Below are 20192 nucleotides of genomic sequence, written 5' to 3' on the forward strand. Positions count from 1 at the left end.
TAAGGTCCTCAATTTTGAATAAAACATTTCTTACAGATGTGCTAAAAAGAAAAGAAAAAATGCTACACCAACTATACACGCACATTATAACAAACTTGAAAAGTTTTTATGTTATAATTTGAATGAATTCGTAATACTATTTCACATCGTGCCAATGTAGCAAACAATAATTTTCCCTAATAGATGCAAAGAACAAGGCACAGTCTCAAAACAATCAGGTAGATTCAACCACATATATTATTATATAATTATATTTTAGCTCATCCTCCATAAATATTCCTTCTGGCAAATCCATGCAAAATTTAATAAAATGGCAAATAAATTTTTATTTTCTTTTGGAAGGGGCAAATAAAATTATGTGCCTTATATTCCAATCTCCATAGGTCTAAAATCCTCTCTGCCATAGATGCTATTTGATTAATATGTACGCAATGAAACTTAAAAAAAAAAAAAAAAATACTTAACAGTAGGAATTAGTTCTTATGGTTTTAACTATTAAATTGCAAGAGCACCATCAAAAAATAATTACAAGGAATATGACTTGTTCATCAAAATCCTAATCCCAAAGTCATGACAAACAAGATTCCAACGCTTTTATTATGCGCTACTTTGATTCTATTCATACAAAATTTTGAAGCACACAAAGAATACCAAGCTAGCTATCACTCAATCTCGTGAATCTTTTGTTAAGTAAACAGTATTAAAATCCTAAGTCTTCAACTTAGCTAGTATCTTTGGGTGATGAATTAGGTTATGGTAAAACTTTGATATCTTAAATTTACATACTTCTTAAGTTGTAATTATCACTTTTTATTTCTTTGGTCCAATTGTCATGAAGACTTAAAGCCAAATTTGGTTGTTCTGGGCAATCACGAAAGCAAGGTCTTCCTCCCTCCTTCTCACGGTTTACAGATTTTATTTACTTACGATTATTTACAATCTATGTCATTATTCAAATCATCTATTGATTGAACTCCACATCACTTTTAATTAGTACCATAGGATGTTATATGTATATACACATACATTTTGCTAGTCTCGACCAAAAAACACGTGATGTTGTCCTCATCTCCTATGGTTTCTTTCGAGCACAAATTAAGTTGGCTCTTGCAGGTCTGTGTTTTCAGTGGAAATCTCATAGCTGTTGACTGTAGTTTACAGTTAAACTATTCACTTGTCGAAACAAATGGGAAATCTCATAGCTGTTGACTGTAGTTTACAGTTAAACTATTCACTTATCGAAACAGATGTTTAAACCGCTCACTTACCTGAATATCCTTAATTACATTCCAAAGTTCTAGCAAATATCTGTCTTAAAGTTAGTCGGAATGAAACTAAAGGTGATTGATGTTTTTACTTAAAGATAGACCTTACTTTTGGATAAAAGAAAATGGAATAAATCTGACAGAAAGTATTGAATTCTTTTTTTTGGCAGAAGAGACGAATATGGAGTTTTTGGCATCATATTGTGGCACGTCATAACTGGAAACATGTTCTTGAGCGTGCTTATTTACCCGAAATTAAGTTAAAGACAAAATAACGTAATTGGGTTTAGTAAAGTCAGTTAGGTCATTGTTCTTTCTGCATTCGATTTGAAATCCCACTCTGCATAAGTTAGGTTGCAGTCGGATTTCTCTCTCCGTAAAGTAGATTAGAAAACCAAACGAACCTGAAAGTTTATGCAAAGCCAAACAATTTGAGAATAATAGGCTGCTAATCCTGATTAGAACAAGCAACCGACCTAAACCGAACAATAGATGAAGTGATATAAATATAATGTATATATCTCCATATATATTTATATATACGTACTGCAACCCCGACTCTCTTCTTCTCCTCTCTCTCTCTCTTTGAAAGATTTGAAAGTTTGTAACTTCTGTGTCTGCATTTAACATGGCCAGCAGCTGCTGCAACCGTCCACATAAAATTCATAAACAGTTTTGGACAAATGTGCACAATTATTAACACACTTTCGTCTTCCACCCCATAATTATTTCTACAAACTGATCATATTCAAGAACACAGAGCATATCCCTCAGAATATTCTTTTTGTCGATCATCTTCCTCAGCCAACCAGTCCCAACCCTAAATTTGCATGGCACACTCCGTTATGTGAAGTTCTTCAATGTCCATCAATCTTTTTCCCTTCAAAATTAAAGCACTTGTGCATATATACATATATACAGATGGATAGATATACGGGTAATGGGCAGTGAGAGGTATTTGCCTTTCAAATATCAGGTCTAGTACCTTTCAGCAATATTTTCTACTTGTAAGCTTTCCTTTTTTTCATCTCCTTCCTCCTCTATTCTTTTTGCAGATTCCCCCTTTTTTTTTTCTTTTTTTTATTCTTTGACCACCCACTAGCCTAGCTTAAATGTACATATATGTGCAGGTAGTGAGTGCTTAGAGATAGGTGAGTGATTAATTAGAGATAATTAAACATCATGAGTGTCTTGTCATCAGCAGTAATTACAAAGAGTTGTGGGGGCTGGTAGTAGTAATTTGTTTTATAGCGGTCCTTTGGAGAAAGTTGATTGATGGGAGAAGTCTCCCATGATAAAAGAGAGGATTGCTGCTCTCCCACAAGGATTAACATCCAGGAGCAGCAGTCCACCACGGACATGCAGCAGCAGCAGCACCATCACTGCATGGAAATCCCAATGGGGATGGAGTTGCACAAAGTAGTTGCCCCGCCTTACAGAAGCACTTTTCGTAAGCTGCTGGCCAAGCTCAAAGAAACATTCTTTCCAGATGACCCTCTTTACCAATTCAAAGGTCAGCCACCAAAGAAAAAATGGATTCTTGGAGCTCAGTATGTCTTTCCAATCCTTGAGTGGGGCCCGAATTACAGCTTCAAGCTCCTCAAATCAGACATCATTTCTGGTGTCACCATCGCCAGTTTAGCCATCCCTCAGGTACTTCAATTATTAGAACTTAATCTTTACTTTTACTTTTGATTTCAATGTATATGTGTTAGGCTAGTTGATCAGGACACAAAGCCGGTTCGGGTACATTTGCTTAGGCCTATTGGTCAGGACAATGTTTAAGCCGTTCGGCGAGGTCAATGTCTTAAGTCGGTTTGTCTGGTCAGTCTGTTAGCCTAGTAGGCCAAGACAATGTCTCAGGCCGATTGGCCTGAATGGCGTCTTAGTCCATTTGGCTAATACAGTGCGTTAGCTCCTCGTATCCGAGTTTGAATTGTTTTCCTGAAAATTAAATTAATTCAAAAAAACATAATATCGCCTCATCAACAACCCTTTTTTTTTCCTTTTTCTTCAGGGAATCAGTTATGCTAAGCTTGCGAATCTACCTCCGATTGTGGGTCTCTGTGAGTAATTTATTTCTGGTATTTCTTTGCATATTCATACGTATCGACTGAAGTTTCTTTACCCCTTCTCACAATTTTTACTTCTGTTGCATTTGTAAATTGTTGTGATGGAATTTGTAGATTCCAGCTTCGTTCCTCCTTTGCTGTATGCTGTCCTTGGAAGCTCAAAGGATCTTGCAGTAGGACCTGTTTCCATTGCTTCCCTAATCATGGGATCGATGCTCATGCAAGAAGTATCTCCCACCAAAGAACCCTACTTGTTCCTCCAACTTGCCTTCACTTCAACCTTCTTTAGTGGCATCCTCCAAGCTTCCCTAGGTTTATTAAGGTAATTAATCCCCCTCCTAATTTTTGAGACAATCGATACTGGGGAGGGGGAATCAAACCCGAAAGTTTCGAGTCAGGGGTTGAATGCTCTTAACCAACTGAACTGCTATGGTTTTGTATTTTTTGTTTCCGAGAACCCGAAAATGATTCAAGATTGATGTGTGCAGGCTTGGATTTATAATCGATTTTCTTTCAAAGGCTACTCTACTTGGTTTCATGGCCGGAGCTGCTGTGATAGTCTCTCTACAACAGCTTAAGAGTCTCCTTGGAATCACACATTTCACCAAGAAAATGGCAATCATCCCTGTTCTTAGCTCTGTTTTTCATGAAAGAAAGGAGGTATTAATTTCAGTTAAACAGTGATTACTCTGAATAAAGTGTTTAGCTTTCCTGGTAATAACTACAGAGCGACCAATTTTTTTGACCATTTTTATAAATTACATGATGTGATGATTGATGATTAAATTCATTTTTTAAATACGACCTCAATCATCAATCACTATATCATGTGTTCTGCAAAAAATGTTCTAAAAATTTCATCTTCCTATATACATTTTCTGTATATTAATCATATTTTGTGTCATTTTCTTCTGTTCTTGAACTAATAATTTGGGTGCTTTTTTGTTCAGTGGTCATGGCAAACCATTGTAATGGGCGTTTGCTTCCTTGTGCTGCTCCTAATCGCAAGACACGTTGTATGTTCTCCCTTCCACTTTTGTCTTAAAACTTGTCTTCTTCTCGGATATTTGGTTGGTAGTATCACAATTAATCACATATTGTCATGTTAAAAAAATTTTAAATTGGCATGACAACATATTATTCCCTTGCGCATCGCTACTGTGACATCTTTGATTTTCACCATGCATTATGTTAACTTGATTAACTAAATCATTAACATCGATTCATGATCGTTATAACAACATTTTCTCTTCATTGATACATAGCACTAAGTGAGATAGAAAATGAATAATCAAAATTAAAAATAAAATATTTAAAAGTTGTGAAAATCAAATTTAACGGCTAAAACATTAACATTGAAACTAAACCCGTTATAACAGTTCAAACTTCAAAGTCAATGATGCGATTTTCAAATGTGTTTTATGATGATATTGGATTGGTGTGCGTTATTTTACCCACTCCACTATGATTTGAGTTGATCAAATTGTCACACACCACTGCAATTTGCAAACAAATACTTTATTCAAATTCTTGTATTCGGATGTCACCGTGGCGGTGTCTCTGGTACATGTAAGTCCGTCTCGAGTAGAAAAACTGACAAATTTAATTAACCTTCACATTGTGTTGCGTGCCATGGAATGCAGAGCATAAAGAAGCCAAAGCTGTTCTGGGTCTCAGCTGGAGCCCCTCTGGTGTCTGTGATCATTTCCACTGTGATTGTCTTTGCATTCAAAGCCGATCGCCATGGCATCAGTGTGGTAAGTTGTTTGCTTGCTCGGACCCACACTCCACCATCCATATCTGGACCCACACCAAATTCTAAGATGTTCATTTTCTTGAATTTTTATGTATTGGCAGATTGGAGAATTAGAGAAAGGACTGAACCCACCATCATGGAACATGTTGGTTTTCCATGGATCCCACCTTGCACTTGCAATCAAGACTGGGATTATCACTGGCATTATTGCCCTCACTGTAAGTTAAAACCTCTGTATCATCGGTACTATATCGATATCATTGTGACCAACAAAATGTATGGATACATTTTTTACGGTTTTGATTGGTTTGACTGATTGATTTTTGCATCAACTTTGTAGGAAGGTATTGCAGTAGGAAGAACTTTTGCTAATATAAGAGAATACAGAGTGGATGGAAACAAGGAGATGATAGCAATTGGGATCATGAACGTTGTTGGCTCCACCACTTCCTGCTATATTACAACAGGTTCACATTCATTGATTATAGATCACAAATTAATAATATTCAACTGAAAGACGCTATTCAGACTCTCTCGAAAACAAGTGCACTTGGACTTGTTGATACTCATAATATTTTATCTTCATTGTGTTATACTAGGTCGAAAACTACAACGTGAGTTTTATGGCAAAAATTAAAGCGTCAGCAAGCTTAAGTGAGACTTGCTTTCGAGAGAGTCTGAATAGCAATCTTCTTTCCATTTACAAAAATTTTAGAATAGACCGACCCATAGCATAGATTATTAAGTGAATGAACGTCTAGATGTGCGGTCAAATATCAAAACCTAGGGATCCAACGACCAAAAATCTCGATGCATACTATTCTTCGGTCCAGAGTAGAAAACCCTAGAATTTGATAACAACGTTTTTATTTTGATGATGGATTTCAGGATCATTCTCAAGGTCAGCGGTGAATCACAATGCTGGAGCAAAGACAGCAATGTCGAACATAGTAATGTCGCTGACAGTTATGGTGACACTGCTGTTTCTGATGCCTCTGTTCCATTACACTCCCAATGTAATTCTGGGTGCAATTATCGTGACTGCTGTGGTCGGCCTCATTGATGTCCCAGCTGCTTACCACATATGGAAGATCGACAAATATGACTTCCTAGTCTTGATCTGTGCCTTCTTGGGAGTCATCTTTCTCTCTGTCCAACAAGGCCTCGCCATAGCGGTAACTACACAAACAATGAACCGTAATTATTTTTTTCAGAACTGGTTATAAGAAAAGACGCTAAAGAGACTATAAGCCGCATGTAAACCGCAGTTTTAGTGCGCAGCTATTGTTTGTTTAGCGTCCCTCCGAATATATTTCTTTTATATGAAGTTTGTTGCCGGTTTGGTTTGCGCATATTTTCCGATGTAACCCTAATGATAGGTTATTTGACGACATGAACAGGTTGGGATATCGGTTTTCAAGGTTTTGCTGCAAGTGACGAGGCCGAGGACGGTGGTGTTGGGAAACATACCGGGAACGGACGTATTCAGAGACCTGCACCAGTACAACGAATCGGCAGTGAGTGTGCCTGGTTTCCTAATCATACTCATCGAAGCTGCCATCAACTTTGCCAACACTACTTATCTCAATGAACGGATTTTGAGATGGATAGAAGAAGAAGGTGACGGGAACAAGGTTGAAAACATTAGATTTGTTGTTGTAGATATGTCAGGTAAAGTTTGCTAATCTTGAGCATCAATTCCCTCCTCTTTCAAAGACAAGCTTAATTCGCCGGGATGTCACAACATTCCAAACCAATCACGCACTCTAGTGCGCTTTAACTTTTCAACTTGGCAGTGCGTTATTAGCTTGAAATGTTGATACAGTGACATACCTGTTGCATGAAGGTTCTTCCCGCCAATTGGGTATCTCACATTTTACTAAGCCGGCAGTTAAAACGGCTCCTTTGTGTCCTTTTTTTTTTTTTTTTTTTTTCAGCTGTGAGCACAATCGACACAACTGGGATCACACTTTTCGAAGATATAAGGAAATCAATCCGAAAGAAGGGGATTAAGGTAAGTTGGTTAATTTCATGTCTACATATACGTTGTTCTTGGTTTGGATCTTAGGTACCGTAAATTTGACAGTAAATAATGAAATAATTACAGCTGGTGCTGGTAAATCCACTGGCGGAGGTGATGGACAAACTGCAGAAGGTGAATAACGGAGACGAAGAATTCATGCTTTACTTGTCCGTCGGAGAGGCAGTGGCTTCTCTGTCGATGGGAATGAAGAATTCAAACATGTACAATGAAGAAATGCAGGCCCATGATGTTCCCTAATTATCTTTTAATTATACTCCTAAATTCAGACAGCATGATCCAAAATAACGAGAAGTTTTCAGATATATAAAATGAACCATCATTACACGTTCCCCGTCTTTGGTAAGATGTTCCTAGTTCTAGACAAATAATATTGTCAAGTTACCTGTAATTTTGTGTGTAAGTTTATTTTACGTTGCCGATCTTAAGCTCGAAAAAAAAAGGCCAAAGATAGGGTGTCAGGTAGTTGAGTACTCTGTTTCCACGTCAAATCCCATAGTTTGTATCTTTAACATTCTGTATCACTATGTAGTTTTTGTGGGTCGTTGATTCCCTTAGTGCAACTAAAGTTTTCTCCATAACTCAATACAATAGCATGTGTTTTTGTACACTAAACATGGAGCATTACTTGCTGGGCAAGTGATTTCTGCAAACTTATATGTAATCCGTAATTTATAGTTAAATTGAAATATCGCTCGAATAAAAAAACATATGAAGTACAACAGATTAGTGTGAGATATGCATCAAACTTTATCATAAAGACAGGTGCAATTGAGCTGGGCTTGAATGGGCCCAAGCCCAACTAGTCAGTGTCGTATTTATCCAATATTTATCGTATAACAACAGGCTCGCAAAGACAAAAAATTCTCTATCATATTTATCACAAGCACCACGCTGTTTTCTGCAAACTTAAAATCCTTTCAACGCCGAAGGTAACTTGTCAGGATTCTTCTGGAAATATGCAGCAATGGCTATTAGAATGATGAGTATGATGACCCATAAGCTCAACACTCCTCCTGCAACCAAACCAAACAGAATTATGTCTCATACTTCATGAACTCAAAGTGCAACGACGTGAATGAACTCGATACTTGTCCCGCCATACAAAAGGTGTTTTCGGGTGGATATAATGGACTCAAAATTTCCCATTTCAACTTTGCATTTATTCATCAACTATCGAGAACTCAAGGAGGTCACCAAAACCGTGTGGTGTTTTAATTTCTAAGTTCTGTGATAGCATAAACGATGGAGTGTGTTGAATTTGGTTGCTTATATCACTAGAGCTCTGAACAACCGGATCGGCCTCCAAACATAGGTTCAGGTTAGTATTTTTTATTACCATGATGACTTTATCAGGTTGTAAGAGCAGTTCAACAATTTGCAAGAATAGCGTTGAGGATATGTTATTGAATTATCCCACAAAAAATTATGGTAGGCACTTACCATTTTTCTTCTCCTCCTCAAGTGTGGACACCCTTGCACTTGAATCCAGGGATGCCGAAGCCAAAGCTCTGTATTTAAAACCACACTTCACTAACAGTTCAAGGGGTAGAAGAAACATAAAGTTGAGGCGTTGTTTACCTTGAATCATGTGAGAAACTCAAAGCAGTTACGAAGCCCATGTGTGCTTTCTTAACCACTTTATGAATCCGCATTCTGGTTGGATTTACTATAACAAGATCTCCACCAGTTGTCCCACTGCATTTTCATCAATCAAACGTGTTACTTTTCTCCTTTATCCAGAAAACCAATGCAATTACTGTTAAAATGATGATCTCAAACGACACCATATAAAGTCTCATTCAACACATTGCACTATATGAAAAGCATCTCGAAAAATGTTAAACAGTAAGCTTGTAATATAAATTTTACCATGCAAGGAGTTTTCCGTCAGCTGAAACATCAAAGGTGGAAATAATGTCTTTACTAATAGTCTTTGATCCAATCCTCTTCCAAGTAGTCATGTTCCATGTTACAATGCTTCCCGATTTATCTATATTATACAATAGACAGATAAAAATAATTAACTCATGCAGAGGTAGAGCAAGAGCAGTTATCCAGAGAACAGATGAATTGTTTTTCACTTACCTGCAAAATATAAAATATGACCCCCATTATCAGTTACAGAAAATCTGCAACCGCAAAAGACCTCATCCTGCATGTATTATACGCATTGGTTACATTAAATGAAAAGCGTGAGGAACCTCTAATTCATATTTAATGACCAAGAGGTCACACCAGAAAGGTAGGTTAAATGATTCACAACAATGCAGGGATAGAGGTGTCAATGGCTCGATATACATTTTTTAGTTGGCGTCCAATAAGCTTACAACTAAATAGTAAATACGATGCATGCACCCAGGTCAATCTACAAAGTTAAAGATAATTTCAATCCACATAAAGTTGAAAACCAAATATTTTTATCAGGAAAGAATTTCAGATATTGCTAACCTTTTCCGGTGGTAGAGAAGCTACAACAGTAGATGAAGTTACATCCCACACCCTACCAGGGCCTCTATCTCCTAAGGAGACGAGAAATTTCCCATCAGGGCTGCAAGAAAGCCAAGCCAGATCATCAGCAACTACAAGTTACAAATAAAAGACGTACAAAGTAAGTTTTTCAATGCCGCCATTAATGCAAACCTGAAATCTAATTGCTTCATTGTGGTATGAGCTTTATCTTCGTCGAGAATAATCTCCATGCTAGGCCACTTGAAAACCCTTAACTTGCCATCCTGTACTGCACCAAATGAGAGCATCATTATACGGTATGCTATTCAACATCAAATCTAAAAACAATCCAGAAAACGCAAATGTTGATACTAATACATTTCGACAAATACAATTGAAAGTTGAAACCAAACTAAAAAGGTGAAGGAGGAGCCATACCTCGCCTCCAGCAGCAAGCAAGGTACCGTCTTTGTCGAAAGCCAAGGCTAACTGTTGTCCAACATCTTGCAATTGCTCCAGCACTCTCTCAGACTGCCTCAAAGCCAGTTTAGGAACTTGGTTGCTTTCTTCCTCCAATTCAAACCACCTGCAAAAGGAAATGTATTTGCATATATCCTACTGCTCATGAACCTAAATTGGCAATGTGCAGACTTTCATTTTAAAAAACATAGTAAATCTGAGCTAGATAAAGACCTGCAACTATCAGGGAAGGAGCAAACGAGACCGCTACCGGCGGGGTGAACCGCCATTCTATACGGCAAAGCAGAGCTAGTGTTGAGCTTAGCCACCTGAAAAATCAAACACCAGACACTCCAATTACAACAGGTAGGCACTCCACTTACATATATGCAAAAATTGGAAGGGTGGGATTGGGGATTGAAGTATTACCGGTTGACTGGAGAGAGAAACGGAGGCGGGATCGAATTGGGCGACGACGATGGCGTTTGGGACGCCGCTGCGGCCCTCTCCGCCACCGCCGGAGAAAACGACGTGGTTTTGGTTGGAATCGAATTGGGCTAATTCAGTCTGGGTCTCAGTCTTCTGCGTCTGAGTCTCGGTTTCCTTTTGGTCGTCGCCGGCGTCGTCTTGATCCTGGTCGGGTCGTTTGGATTTGCCGAGGCCGGGGAGCCAAGCGGCGGCGTAGAAGGGGACTCCGTACTTCTGGTAGTTGTTGGGAAGGTCCATTAGCAATTGGGGATTGTTTTTCAGATCAGATCTCTCTCCCTTTCAGTGTAACCGTAGGTCTCGTTCACCGATCCATATCTGTTTTGGCGTTTGCAGTAAGTCCTTGTCTGAAAATATCGGAGCCAAACTGAATAATATAGTGTTTTTTTTTTTAATAATTGGCTTAGATCTGTTTTGGCGTTATTGTTAATGTATTCACACCGTACGTTTTGTGATCGACTTCTCATGCTCGTGAATCATACAACTTGAGGAGGTTGAAATGCGATTCTTTCCATCGTCATAAAAATTAAATTGTCGTGACAAAACCACTAACCGATTATTTCTTTTCATAAAAGAAAAATACTCATCCATTATAGCCATGTGGCTACGCTCATGTATGTACTTGACAATATATATATATATATATAGTACATGTTACTTTGTATTTTAACTCAAGTTAAAATTCATCACAACCAAACTTGAATTCGATTTCTGACATTAGTGAATCACGCATTGATGGAGAATGGAGTTGAAATGCCTTTATAAATCTTTCCGAGCCCAAAAGGATGAACCATGGTAACGAAACCACTAACTGGTCTCTTTTTAAATTAAAACAAAACAGTCAACAACTATCTCTATGAGATTTCAGCTCATCTTCACTAATTAATTTCACATTTAGTAAATCGAATTTGGTTGTGGGTTTCATGACAAAACGTAAAACCTCTTTGCGAGCACAATTTTCCGAGTAAATGGGCCACTCATCAATAATCTGCACATAAAAAAATATGGATGTGTGTCTGTGCCTGTAATTTTCATTTTCCCCAGAGTATTCCGAGGATAACGATCAGTGAATACAATTGACTCTCAATGGCGTATCATCGTGCCTTAAATCGACCCTAGTTCCGAAAACCAGGCAAACTTTGAACTCTAGTCAGAAGTTACTGTTCAGACTCGTATATTCTGCTGTTGATTTGAACCCGCAAAAGGAGACGAGGGTCGATCTCTGAGGCTGCCGCAGTAAAAATGATATGATCAGTGCAACAAGAAAATCTCTTACTTGCAACGCAAGACAGAAAACAAAACGACATCACTGACGCTTCCTTTGGTAGAGCGAATAACCAACGAGCGCAGACATTAAAAATGTCCAGAGTACCTGGAACAGAAGCACACAAGGGGATGAGCACTGAGTATATATTTATTTATCCAATAGATGAACTAATAGCAGTTCCAGGCTTCCAGCATAACTAGTTTGTGAGGAAAAAGGTATTGGCAGCACCGTATTGATTGTATGCCACCGCTCAAGTCTTCTAATCCTTGACTGCATTTCTTCGATAACTCCTTCAACCGGAGAAACTTCCCTGATCGGCGACGATTCAGAAGCTGAACTGCTGCCCTGTTCATTACACCATAATATTTCCACTCAACATTTTTTTTCTTTTTGACAATTTCCACTAAACATTAGAAATGCAGTCATTCAATTAAACATTCTAGTTTTAGACGGAAAAAATTGGCATCAAGTGTTAAGCATCTTGGAAGAAAGGCTGGTTTGGATTGCAACAATGTTTTTCTTGTGACAATTAAATTCCAAAAATAAATGGAAATACCTGAGATTGAATAAATTCAACAAGTTCCTGCAACCTTGCAGCTTGCTGAGTGTGAATTCCACCCGAGCCTCTTCCCAACGCTGGCAATCTTTCCAGAACTATTTGAAGATAGCTCTACAACAAACAAACCAACTACCAAGTTACCAACGAGAATGAAATTGAATAAAAAGAACAAACAAAAAGAAGAAAAGTATCGTTAAGAATTGGAAACCCATGCAAGGACAGAAACTTTGCAGTATAAGTAAGGCAAAACACCTTTGTAGTATATGAACCATCCAGCTTAAGCATTGATCCTGCAGCTGCTACAGCATCTTTATCAACCCCCTTGATTTGCAAGTAAGGGTTTGGGGAATCTTGTAGATGATCGACCTCAACTAAAATCTAAAGAGGCAATCAAAATCAATTCTAAATTAAAATCCAATTAAAAAGGTATAAATGTACCTCCCACAACTGAAGTACTTTCTAAAAAGCATACAAGTTCAAGAAAACCAAATCTCAGAGATTTTGATATGACCTTTGTGTCTTGGTAGATGAACGCAGATGCTTCAATATAAGCTACAGCTTGATACCTGATGTCACAAAAAGATTACAATAATATTTTTACTAATAGATCAGCAACAAACATGTAGCTTACCCAAGGTTAAGAAGCCCAGCAACTGTACTAATGCTAATATCGAAATCCACTTTCGGTTGGATGATGAAGTTTCCTTCTCTGATAGGCTAAGCAAACAAAATTCAGGAAAAAGAAAAAAAGAATTAAGTGCACAACATGGGAAGAAAGAAAGAGCATTGTATGTATTAACAAAGCCAGAAAATCATTATATAGCACACATTACAAACCTCCCGTATCAGCAATGCAAATCTGCCCTCACATATTCTGACCCTAATGCAGTCACCCTCTGTTAACTGACAATTAGTAGGAAGTCCAGGGAGCTTCAAGTATATATCAGTGAAATTCTGCATAGAGCTGCAGAACTTTGCAGGATCCAGTATTTTTAAAATATCTTGATATGCCACCTGTGACCAGATTGAAATAGTGAAAGTATGTTAGGTGCAAATCAAATTTTATGAGTTCAAGACAGAAGCAAGATGCTGCCCATACTTGCTTGTTACTCTTCAATACAAATAATGAGCTCTCAGGAGAAAGCACTGGATCAAAGTCATTTCGAATTTTGAGCTGTTTTAAGATAAGGAGAAACAAACACCAAGTTTAGCCCTTGAAAGTTGCAACCAAATATCAGCAGTAAACTGTCAAAGTTCTTTCACATGGCAACTAAGAAGGTTAAAGTCCTAACGTGTGCATGAACAAGATGGGGTTCAATGAACTGCTGGAACATTGGAAACACTGTCATCATGATCTCATTCTGGGACATAAAACACCCCACTCTACTTTTATCCCTTTGAACTCTAGAAATGAGGTGTGAATGAACACCTCCAACCTGATAGCCAAAAAACAATAATGGATAGCTCCTGGTCAGTCTCTCTCATAAACAGCTGAAAATAACTTGGAAACACAGAATACATAGATATCAAAGCTGTAAAGGTGCCGTAAGGGTTATACTTACAACAGCAATCCACAAGTCAAGTGATTTTCGGATATTTGGATGCAAAGCATAAACTCCTTCAAAAATAATCTGTTACAGAAAATACAAAGTATAAACTAATATTTTGCTTAATAGAAAACAGAACTATATGATATAATTCCAAAGGAGAAAGCCAAAATTCTGGGAGTAGCGTATCTGATAACTGACCACTCCACAGTCTTCAGAAACTTCAAGTTCCTTTAAGCCACTCCGAGCACCAGTTTCCAAATCAAATACAGGTACTTTTGTCCTTTGACCATTCCTTATGTCATCAATGTTCTGCAAATGGTAACGTAAGACTACGACAAGAAATCCAGGCACTAAAAGCAAACAGTATTAACTTAATTTGGCGCTATGAATTTTGAAGTCAATGAAACCATTGTTGCCATCATAAATTGTAAGTTAAGATGTGATTCAGCAAAGGTCAAAAGGATAAGCCATCAAATTGGAAGTTTGGCAACTGGAAAAACAAATTAGGGAAATATGATTTTAAATAGACCATCAAGGCTTCAACAACCTGAAGGGCTTATTAAGGGATGAATTTTACATGGTAGCAAGAAAAACATAAACATAATGGGCATATGGAAACTAATATGAAAAAAGGTATGCTTTCTGTTTCTTTTCTTTGTGGGTAACATTTTATTGTCTAGCACAATTATACCAATCCTCTGACTGGCCATCCCATATGGCCCAGAGTTGTACTAGTAAATAGAATACAAAAACTAGTAAAACAAAAATCCAGTCATCAAACCTTACTTTTGAAAGCAAAGACAGATCGAGCGAGCTGAAGTCATCATACTTGAAATCCTTAACTTGTTCAGATTTATAATAGCTTTCAAGCGAAACAACTTCACATCCTACTATGTTTGCCATTTTATGAGCCAAACTAGTTTTCCCAGAACCACTTGGACCTCCTAGAATAACAATACCAGTGACAACATAAGAACATACTTCAAGCTCAATTAAGTTGGAACGCTAAAAGTTACTAAAAATAACTATTTTTGAAAATGAATTAGGACTGTATTATTCTGTTTCCAGAATGGAATAGCATAACAAGAACAAAAGACCACCAGTGACAACAAAAACACAAACAGGAGAGAGGGAGAGAGTAGAAGATAAAGCTTGTATTACCAATTCCAACTATAACTGGAAACCCTTTATTCTCCAACAATGCCTGAAAAAGATGAACGATGTATGAAGGTACAATCCAACAAAAACATACTAATAAGCTTTTTCTTTTGTATACACTTTTAAGTTTTCAAAATGGAAATCTCTCAGACAATTCCTTATTAACTTCACTCCTTACCTGTATTGCTTGCACAGCAAGAAGCAATCCTCGATCCAAGTCATACGAATCAGGCATTGGAGCAAGTTGCATGGAATCCCTGAAAGAGGAAGGATCTGTGGTTGCTTCATGAGAGAAGCCGAAACACAGAGAGACATATCCAAGAAAGATATACATCTCTAAGTTAAAGTAACTTACCTATGGTTGAGCTTTCAGCTTGGGAAGGATCAGATGAGATGAAATGCCATGTCGCTAATATAGGTTCCATCTTAGATTTTGTTGGAGATCTAGTCCATGGCTGAGACAGATCCTCAAGCCGAGTAACAAGGTTTGGAGGAACACGAATTGGTCTTGGTGCAACAATTGTTTTGTCCTGATTACTGGTCATGGATGTATTTGACAAAAGGGGTGGTGTATTAAGGCGAGGTACACCTGCATCGTGAACAAACATGATCTACATTACACACATGGCAGAAAGAGAGAGAGAGAAAGAGGGAAATAACAAGACAGGCCTTTCCTCCATAAAATGATTAGTTAAAAACACCAACAGTGCAGGCCTAATGGTTCAAAACCAAAAATACAAAAAATAACTTGGAAACAAAAAGATGTAAAGAACAAGAGTTATTTCTAGCTTCCGACCTTTGCTCTCAAGAATCATTTCAAGATATGATTTAGTGATCCAAGGCTCGGTGATACCCATCTTCAATGCTTCAGTTCCAACTGTCTGCACAAGAGTAAGGGAAAAAAAAAAAAAAAGGTTTAGTTGTTAACAAATGACAAGCCAATATCTCAGGTTCCAGAATCTATATTTCCTACATTTCAAAACCAAAAAATGTATAACGACTATAGTAAAAATACAAAGTTCATACTTTTCTATCTGTGCCCCTCAGCACCATGAATGTCTCACCAAGGGTATCAATGGTCTCAAGTGACAAGGAAACATTGCCATTATCGACCGATTTTGATGCTCGTTTGTAACTAACAACCACAGCATATCCCAAAGCCAATAACCCGCCCAGAGTCATCCTTCCAACCTGCTTTCAATGATAAACAGAGCAAACAGATAAGAGTTATTTAACATCTAGAAACTCTACAGTACTATTACACAAGGAGCAGGCCTTTACAAAAATTCCACACATAAATAGACATCTAAAATCCCAAAAGAATAACCCTATAATATGCTCGTCACTGACCAGAAGGCTTCCATAAGAACAACAAACCCTAAAACAGAATGTACATAGATGAGGAACCAACCTAAAGTATATCCCGATGATCAGTGGCTTTGTGTATTCTCTAGTGTCAATACTATAATTGAAACCTACGAAAATACTTCTTACCTCAAACTCAGCTTTTGGCCTGATAATGAAATTTTTGTCAACAATCCTCTGGTCCCCCAGTGACAGATAATATCTTATACCCGATTGACGCACCTTGATCCAATCATTTATCCGCGCTTCTTCACTTGCCGAAGGAGGCCTAAGATACATCTCAATAAAACTGAAAGAAAATAAAATACATGAAAGTTCAGTTGCAGTAGAATTCAAAAATTTAGGTATAAAAGCAATTTACGTTTCTTTAATTCTATAATATCAAAAGAAATAGATGAGAGATATAACAATCATCCACCAGACTCACTTATCTATTTGAGCTTCACTTCCTTGAAAAGCATAAGCAAGATGCCCCTCTGCTGCCTGTAACGAAAATGTGAAATGTAAGTCATATTGGTGAAAACATGAGGGTGATGAATAATACCCTATCTCAAACTAAAGTTTCCAGAAATAAGATGGAGCACCAGTAAAAGCCAAAGGAAAAACAACACTGAAATTGACAACAATATTGCCCACACGCATACACATTAAAGTTCAATGATTTGATAGGCTGTATCGTACTGAAAACTCACTTGATTCCATTATAGGCACTTATCTTAAAAAGATTGGGCCAGTTTATTTCTCAGCCAAAAGAGAACGTGGGCTAGGATGTCATCAAGGATTAAAGATAATAGAAATAATGTTAGACACTGAAAGCAGGTCTTTTCAGGCTTTAATCAGATCACCCAATCATATAGCCAAAGAGAAACTCAAAGGCTCATTTCCATTGAAAATAAATTATATAAGGCAAATACAGACCTCACTCCGGCATTTCAGCTTGTAGATTGCCTCCCTAAATGATGAGACAAAGCTGTTGTTAATCCTAATCTGCAAAATAAATGCTTTATATTGAGAATTAATGGTAAAATTTCAAAGCTAAGATCAGTCAAACACCAACCTGTGCATGATGAAGGTCTGGTTCAATGTGCTTCCTGAACAATGGGAAAATGCTGTCAATAAGGTAATCCAGTGAACAAGAATCTCCAATATCATATTGAACTTTGGACAGAAGGCTAAAATGAACACCACCAACCTGATATATCAAAAACACACAATCAAATGTCATGTCAATTTTCTTTTAACTGATATTCTAAAAGCACTGACCAACCAAATAGAATTAAGAAGATTTTACCACTGCAACTCGAATATCTAGCAAAGAGCGAAGCTTTGCATGCAAAGCATAGGTACCATCAACTATTACCTGCAGACAAGGGGAGGATAAGAACCTAGCAAACAAGGCAAATCATACAGGCTGGGGGCCAAACAAACTTACCACCCCAGATGAAGCACTCTTTATTGTTTTTGAACCAACACGTTTCTTTTGTTGATAGTCAAATACTGGAATCAATGCATCCTCACCTTTTGTCAAATCCTGTTTTCAGCATACACTCGTGTTACTAAGTTCACAGACATAATCAAGTAATGTGAAACATGACAATAAAGAAAACCTCGAGATTTCTGACTAGCATATCAAAATCTATTGAACCCAGATCATTCCCTTCATCAAATCCATCACGATAGTTCTCCATTGACACAACAGTGCAACCAATAACAGATGCCACCTTTTCTGCTAAGCTTCAGGAAACATTAAAATTACAATAAAAATTAAAAACTTAACAAACACAAGCAGGAATGCTTTTTGCCTACAGAAAATAATATACATACCTTGTTTTACCAGAACCACTTGGACCACCAATGCCAACTGTTACAAGACCCTCTTTTTTCTCTCTAAGTTCTTGGATAGACTTTACTAGCAAATAATATCCGTGATCGAAAGACTGCACCATCTCAACACCAGAAGTAATTAGGGCATCTCATATAATATCAGCAATGAATAGGTTCAAGTAATGTAATGGCATCCATGTTTAATCTAAACCCGATATCGAGAATAAGGTCAGTTCCAGAATTCTCATTTCCTACAACATAAAGGATCGAATCCAAAAGCAGCAAATGAGAACCTAAACATGCTAAAAATCCCACCTAACCAGTACAAGTAGAAACACAAACTACAGCTCCAAAACAGAAATCCCAATTCCATGAAAACCCAAAAATCTTAAGACAAAAAATCACTCCAACAATTCACAATTACAAGCAAAAGAATTGAGAAAATAATGAACTGCAAAGCAAAGTACAAAAAACCCAATAAACCAAAAAAGTGTATGCACGTAAGTGTTAGGTGAAAATCTGGACTTCCATACCACATGGAGAGGAAGCGATTGGAGAATTGAGGAGGAGGAAGTGGAGGGTTGCTGCTGGAAATAGTCGCGGCCTCCTTCTTGGAAGACTCGCTTGACGACATCGTCGTCCATTTCTGGGGTCTCGACGAAGAAGGCGAAGTCCTGGAAGTGGAGGGTTTGCTGGAGAAATCGCAAATCCCCCACCCAATTCGAGCTCTGCACCTAATCTTTTCTTTTCTTTTCTTCCTTGGATTGTTTGATAGCGAGAGGGGAATCTTTTGCTCCAATTAAAGAAGAGAGAGAATCTTTATTATTTATTTTCCTCCTCCCGCTTGTTTTTGTTTCAGTTTTCTCTCGATTTGAGACGGCATTGTAATTAACAAATTCAGAAAAAATACAAAAATAAATCTCATGTTCTAATTAGTATTTGAAATTGTTTCGATATTGATATTTTTGTAAAAATATTTGAAAATCACATAAAGAAATTGGAATAAATGAAGTCTAAATTTCACTACATATCAAAAAAATAAAAAATAAAAACCTTAAAATCGACATATTTGATTGATATTTATTATTTTCAATATACGAATCAGAAAAACTCTCATCACAAACTAGTGTCTAACATTCTTTAAAATTTAATAATTAAATTTTCATCATTTCTATAAAAAAATAACCGATATCAAAATTGATATGGATATATCCATTAATATTTCTACAAATTTACATATTTATATTTTTAACAATACCGATATTTTAAGCATTGATTCTAATTGAACTCTTGTTTTAATAACAAATTAATTATTAGTTTTCTATTGGTGGAAAGGATTTGACGTGAGTGATCCCAATCATACATCAAAATCAAAACTAGAGATTTAAGATTACCAAGGGCCCAAAGGCCACTTCCACATGAGACAATGAGAACCCAAAAAAAACAGATGAGGAAAGTCCAGTCCCAAACTAACCGGCCCAAATACTTTCTCTTCCTCAGCTGCGCCTATTTTGACAATAATATGGTATTACTAATTCACTCGTGTTGTTCGTCAAAAAACAATCAATATACTCATATTATAACATATGAGGTTATAACATTTGTATGATAAGTTCATGACATATTTTTTATGTCCTCACTTTAATCTTGAAAGTGAATCGTATTCCATAAATATGATACATATCCAATGCAATGTATGGAATATATGACAAAGGTGGAGTGTATTATAATTTATTGAATAATAAGGTCACATGATGATATGATCTCATACTTAAAGTTTCTTGTCGTAGTGGCTTGACATGTATTCACAACTACTTATCTCTTTTCTATTTTTATTTTTTTGTCAAACAACTAATTTCATTAAAGATAAAACGCACTGATACAAAGTAAGGTTAGTCCAAAGACAATCCATAACACAGTAAAAGTGCAACCATTACAA

General features: G+C 37.1%; 3 protein-coding genes across 5 annotated transcripts; 1 reads left to right on the top strand and 2 right to left on the bottom strand.

The window, feature by feature from the left end:
* Positions 1-1801: 1801 nt before the first annotated feature.
* Positions 1802-7749, top strand: LOC137730805 (probable sulfate transporter 3.3). The gene is made up of 12 exons (XM_068469779.1): positions 1802-2918; positions 3283-3331; positions 3452-3659; positions 3826-3997; positions 4288-4353; positions 4981-5094; positions 5195-5311; positions 5434-5560; positions 5982-6268; positions 6494-6764; positions 7031-7107; positions 7201-7749. The coding sequence occupies exons 1-12, from the start codon at positions 2541-2543 to the stop codon at positions 7372-7374; spliced, it is 2040 nt and encodes a 679-aa protein (XP_068325880.1). The 5' UTR covers positions 1802-2540; the 3' UTR covers positions 7375-7749.
* A 67-nt stretch (positions 7750-7816) lies between these two features.
* On the bottom strand, positions 7817-10906 carry LOC137730806 (SEC12-like protein 2). The gene is made up of 10 exons (XM_068469780.1): positions 10474-10906; positions 10279-10373; positions 10024-10171; positions 9778-9869; positions 9586-9685; positions 9223-9289; positions 9007-9127; positions 8716-8832; positions 8578-8645; positions 7817-8150 (listed from the first exon to the last, which is right to left on the bottom strand). The coding sequence occupies exons 1-10, from the start codon at positions 10768-10770 to the stop codon at positions 8044-8046; spliced, it is 1212 nt and encodes a 403-aa protein (XP_068325881.1). The 5' UTR covers positions 10771-10906; the 3' UTR covers positions 7817-8043.
* A 498-nt stretch (positions 10907-11404) lies between these two features.
* Positions 11405-19077, bottom strand: LOC137731750 (inorganic pyrophosphatase TTM1-like). Of its 3 annotated transcripts, none has more exons than XM_068470945.1 (26): positions 18787-19075; positions 18254-18366; positions 18037-18163; positions 17862-17960; positions 17721-17789; positions 17487-17621; positions 17348-17416; positions 16857-16912; positions 16559-16718; positions 16091-16255; positions 15861-15945; positions 15420-15653; positions 15243-15337; positions 15068-15110; positions 14693-14850; positions 14105-14215; positions 13919-13987; positions 13649-13792; positions 13456-13530; positions 13194-13370; positions 12988-13073; positions 12868-12922; positions 12609-12734; positions 12354-12467; positions 12026-12142; positions 11405-11902 (listed from the first exon to the last, which is right to left on the bottom strand). In XM_068470945.1, the coding sequence occupies exons 1-26, from the start codon at positions 18895-18897 to the stop codon at positions 11837-11839; spliced, it is 2859 nt and encodes a 952-aa protein (XP_068327046.1). In that variant the 5' UTR covers positions 18898-19075; the 3' UTR covers positions 11405-11836. The 3 variants fall into 3 exon arrangements, with proteins under 3 accessions (XP_068327046.1, XP_068327045.1, XP_068327047.1); XM_068470944.1 differs by having other exon boundaries at positions 16091-16258; XM_068470946.1 differs by lacking the exons at positions 11405-11902; positions 12026-12142; positions 12354-12467 and having other exon boundaries at positions 12651-12734; positions 12868-12908; positions 16091-16258; positions 18787-19077.
* Positions 19078-20192: the final 1115 nt, after the last annotated feature.

Source organism: Pyrus communis, chromosome 4 (genome assembly GCF_963583255.1).
Source record: "Pyrus communis chromosome 4, drPyrComm1.1, whole genome shotgun sequence".
Lineage (NCBI taxonomy): Eukaryota > Viridiplantae > Streptophyta > Magnoliopsida > Rosales > Rosaceae > Pyrus > Pyrus communis.

Bases quoted from the DNA above. Each gene is read 5' to 3' on its own strand.
- LOC137730806 (XM_068469780.1), bottom strand. From the start codon at position 10,770: ATGGACCTTCCCAACAACTACCAGAAGTACGGAGTCCCCTTCTACGCC. The intron at 10,374-10,473 runs GTAATACTTCAA...TTGATTTTTCAG, and splicing joins TTTCTCTCTCCAGTCAACCG to GTGGCTAAGCTCAACACTAG. The intron at 8,646-8,715 runs GTAAACAACGCC...TTTTAAATACAG, and splicing joins AGTTTCTCACATGATTCAAG to AGCTTTGGCTTCGGCATCCC.
- LOC137731750 (XM_068470944.1), bottom strand. From the start codon at position 18,897: ATGGACGACGATGTCGTCAAGCGAGTCTTCCAAGAAGGAGGCCGCGAC. The intron at 16,913-17,347 runs GTCTGTATTTGC...TTTTCGTTACAG, and splicing joins AGCTGAAATGCCGGAGTGAG to GCAGCAGAGGGGCATCTTGC. The intron at 14,216-14,692 runs GTAAGGTTTGAT...TACCATTTGCAG, and splicing joins ATCTGTCTTTGCTTTCAAAA to AACATTGATGACATAAGGAA.
- LOC137730805 (XM_068469779.1), top strand. From the start codon at position 2,541: ATGGGAGAAGTCTCCCATGATAAAAGAGAGGATTGCTGCTCTCCCACA. The intron at 3,332-3,451 runs GTGAGTAATTTA...TGGAATTTGTAG, and splicing joins ACCTCCGATTGTGGGTCTCT to ATTCCAGCTTCGTTCCTCCT. The intron at 6,269-6,493 runs GTAACTACACAA...CGACATGAACAG, and splicing joins AACAAGGCCTCGCCATAGCG to GTTGGGATATCGGTTTTCAA.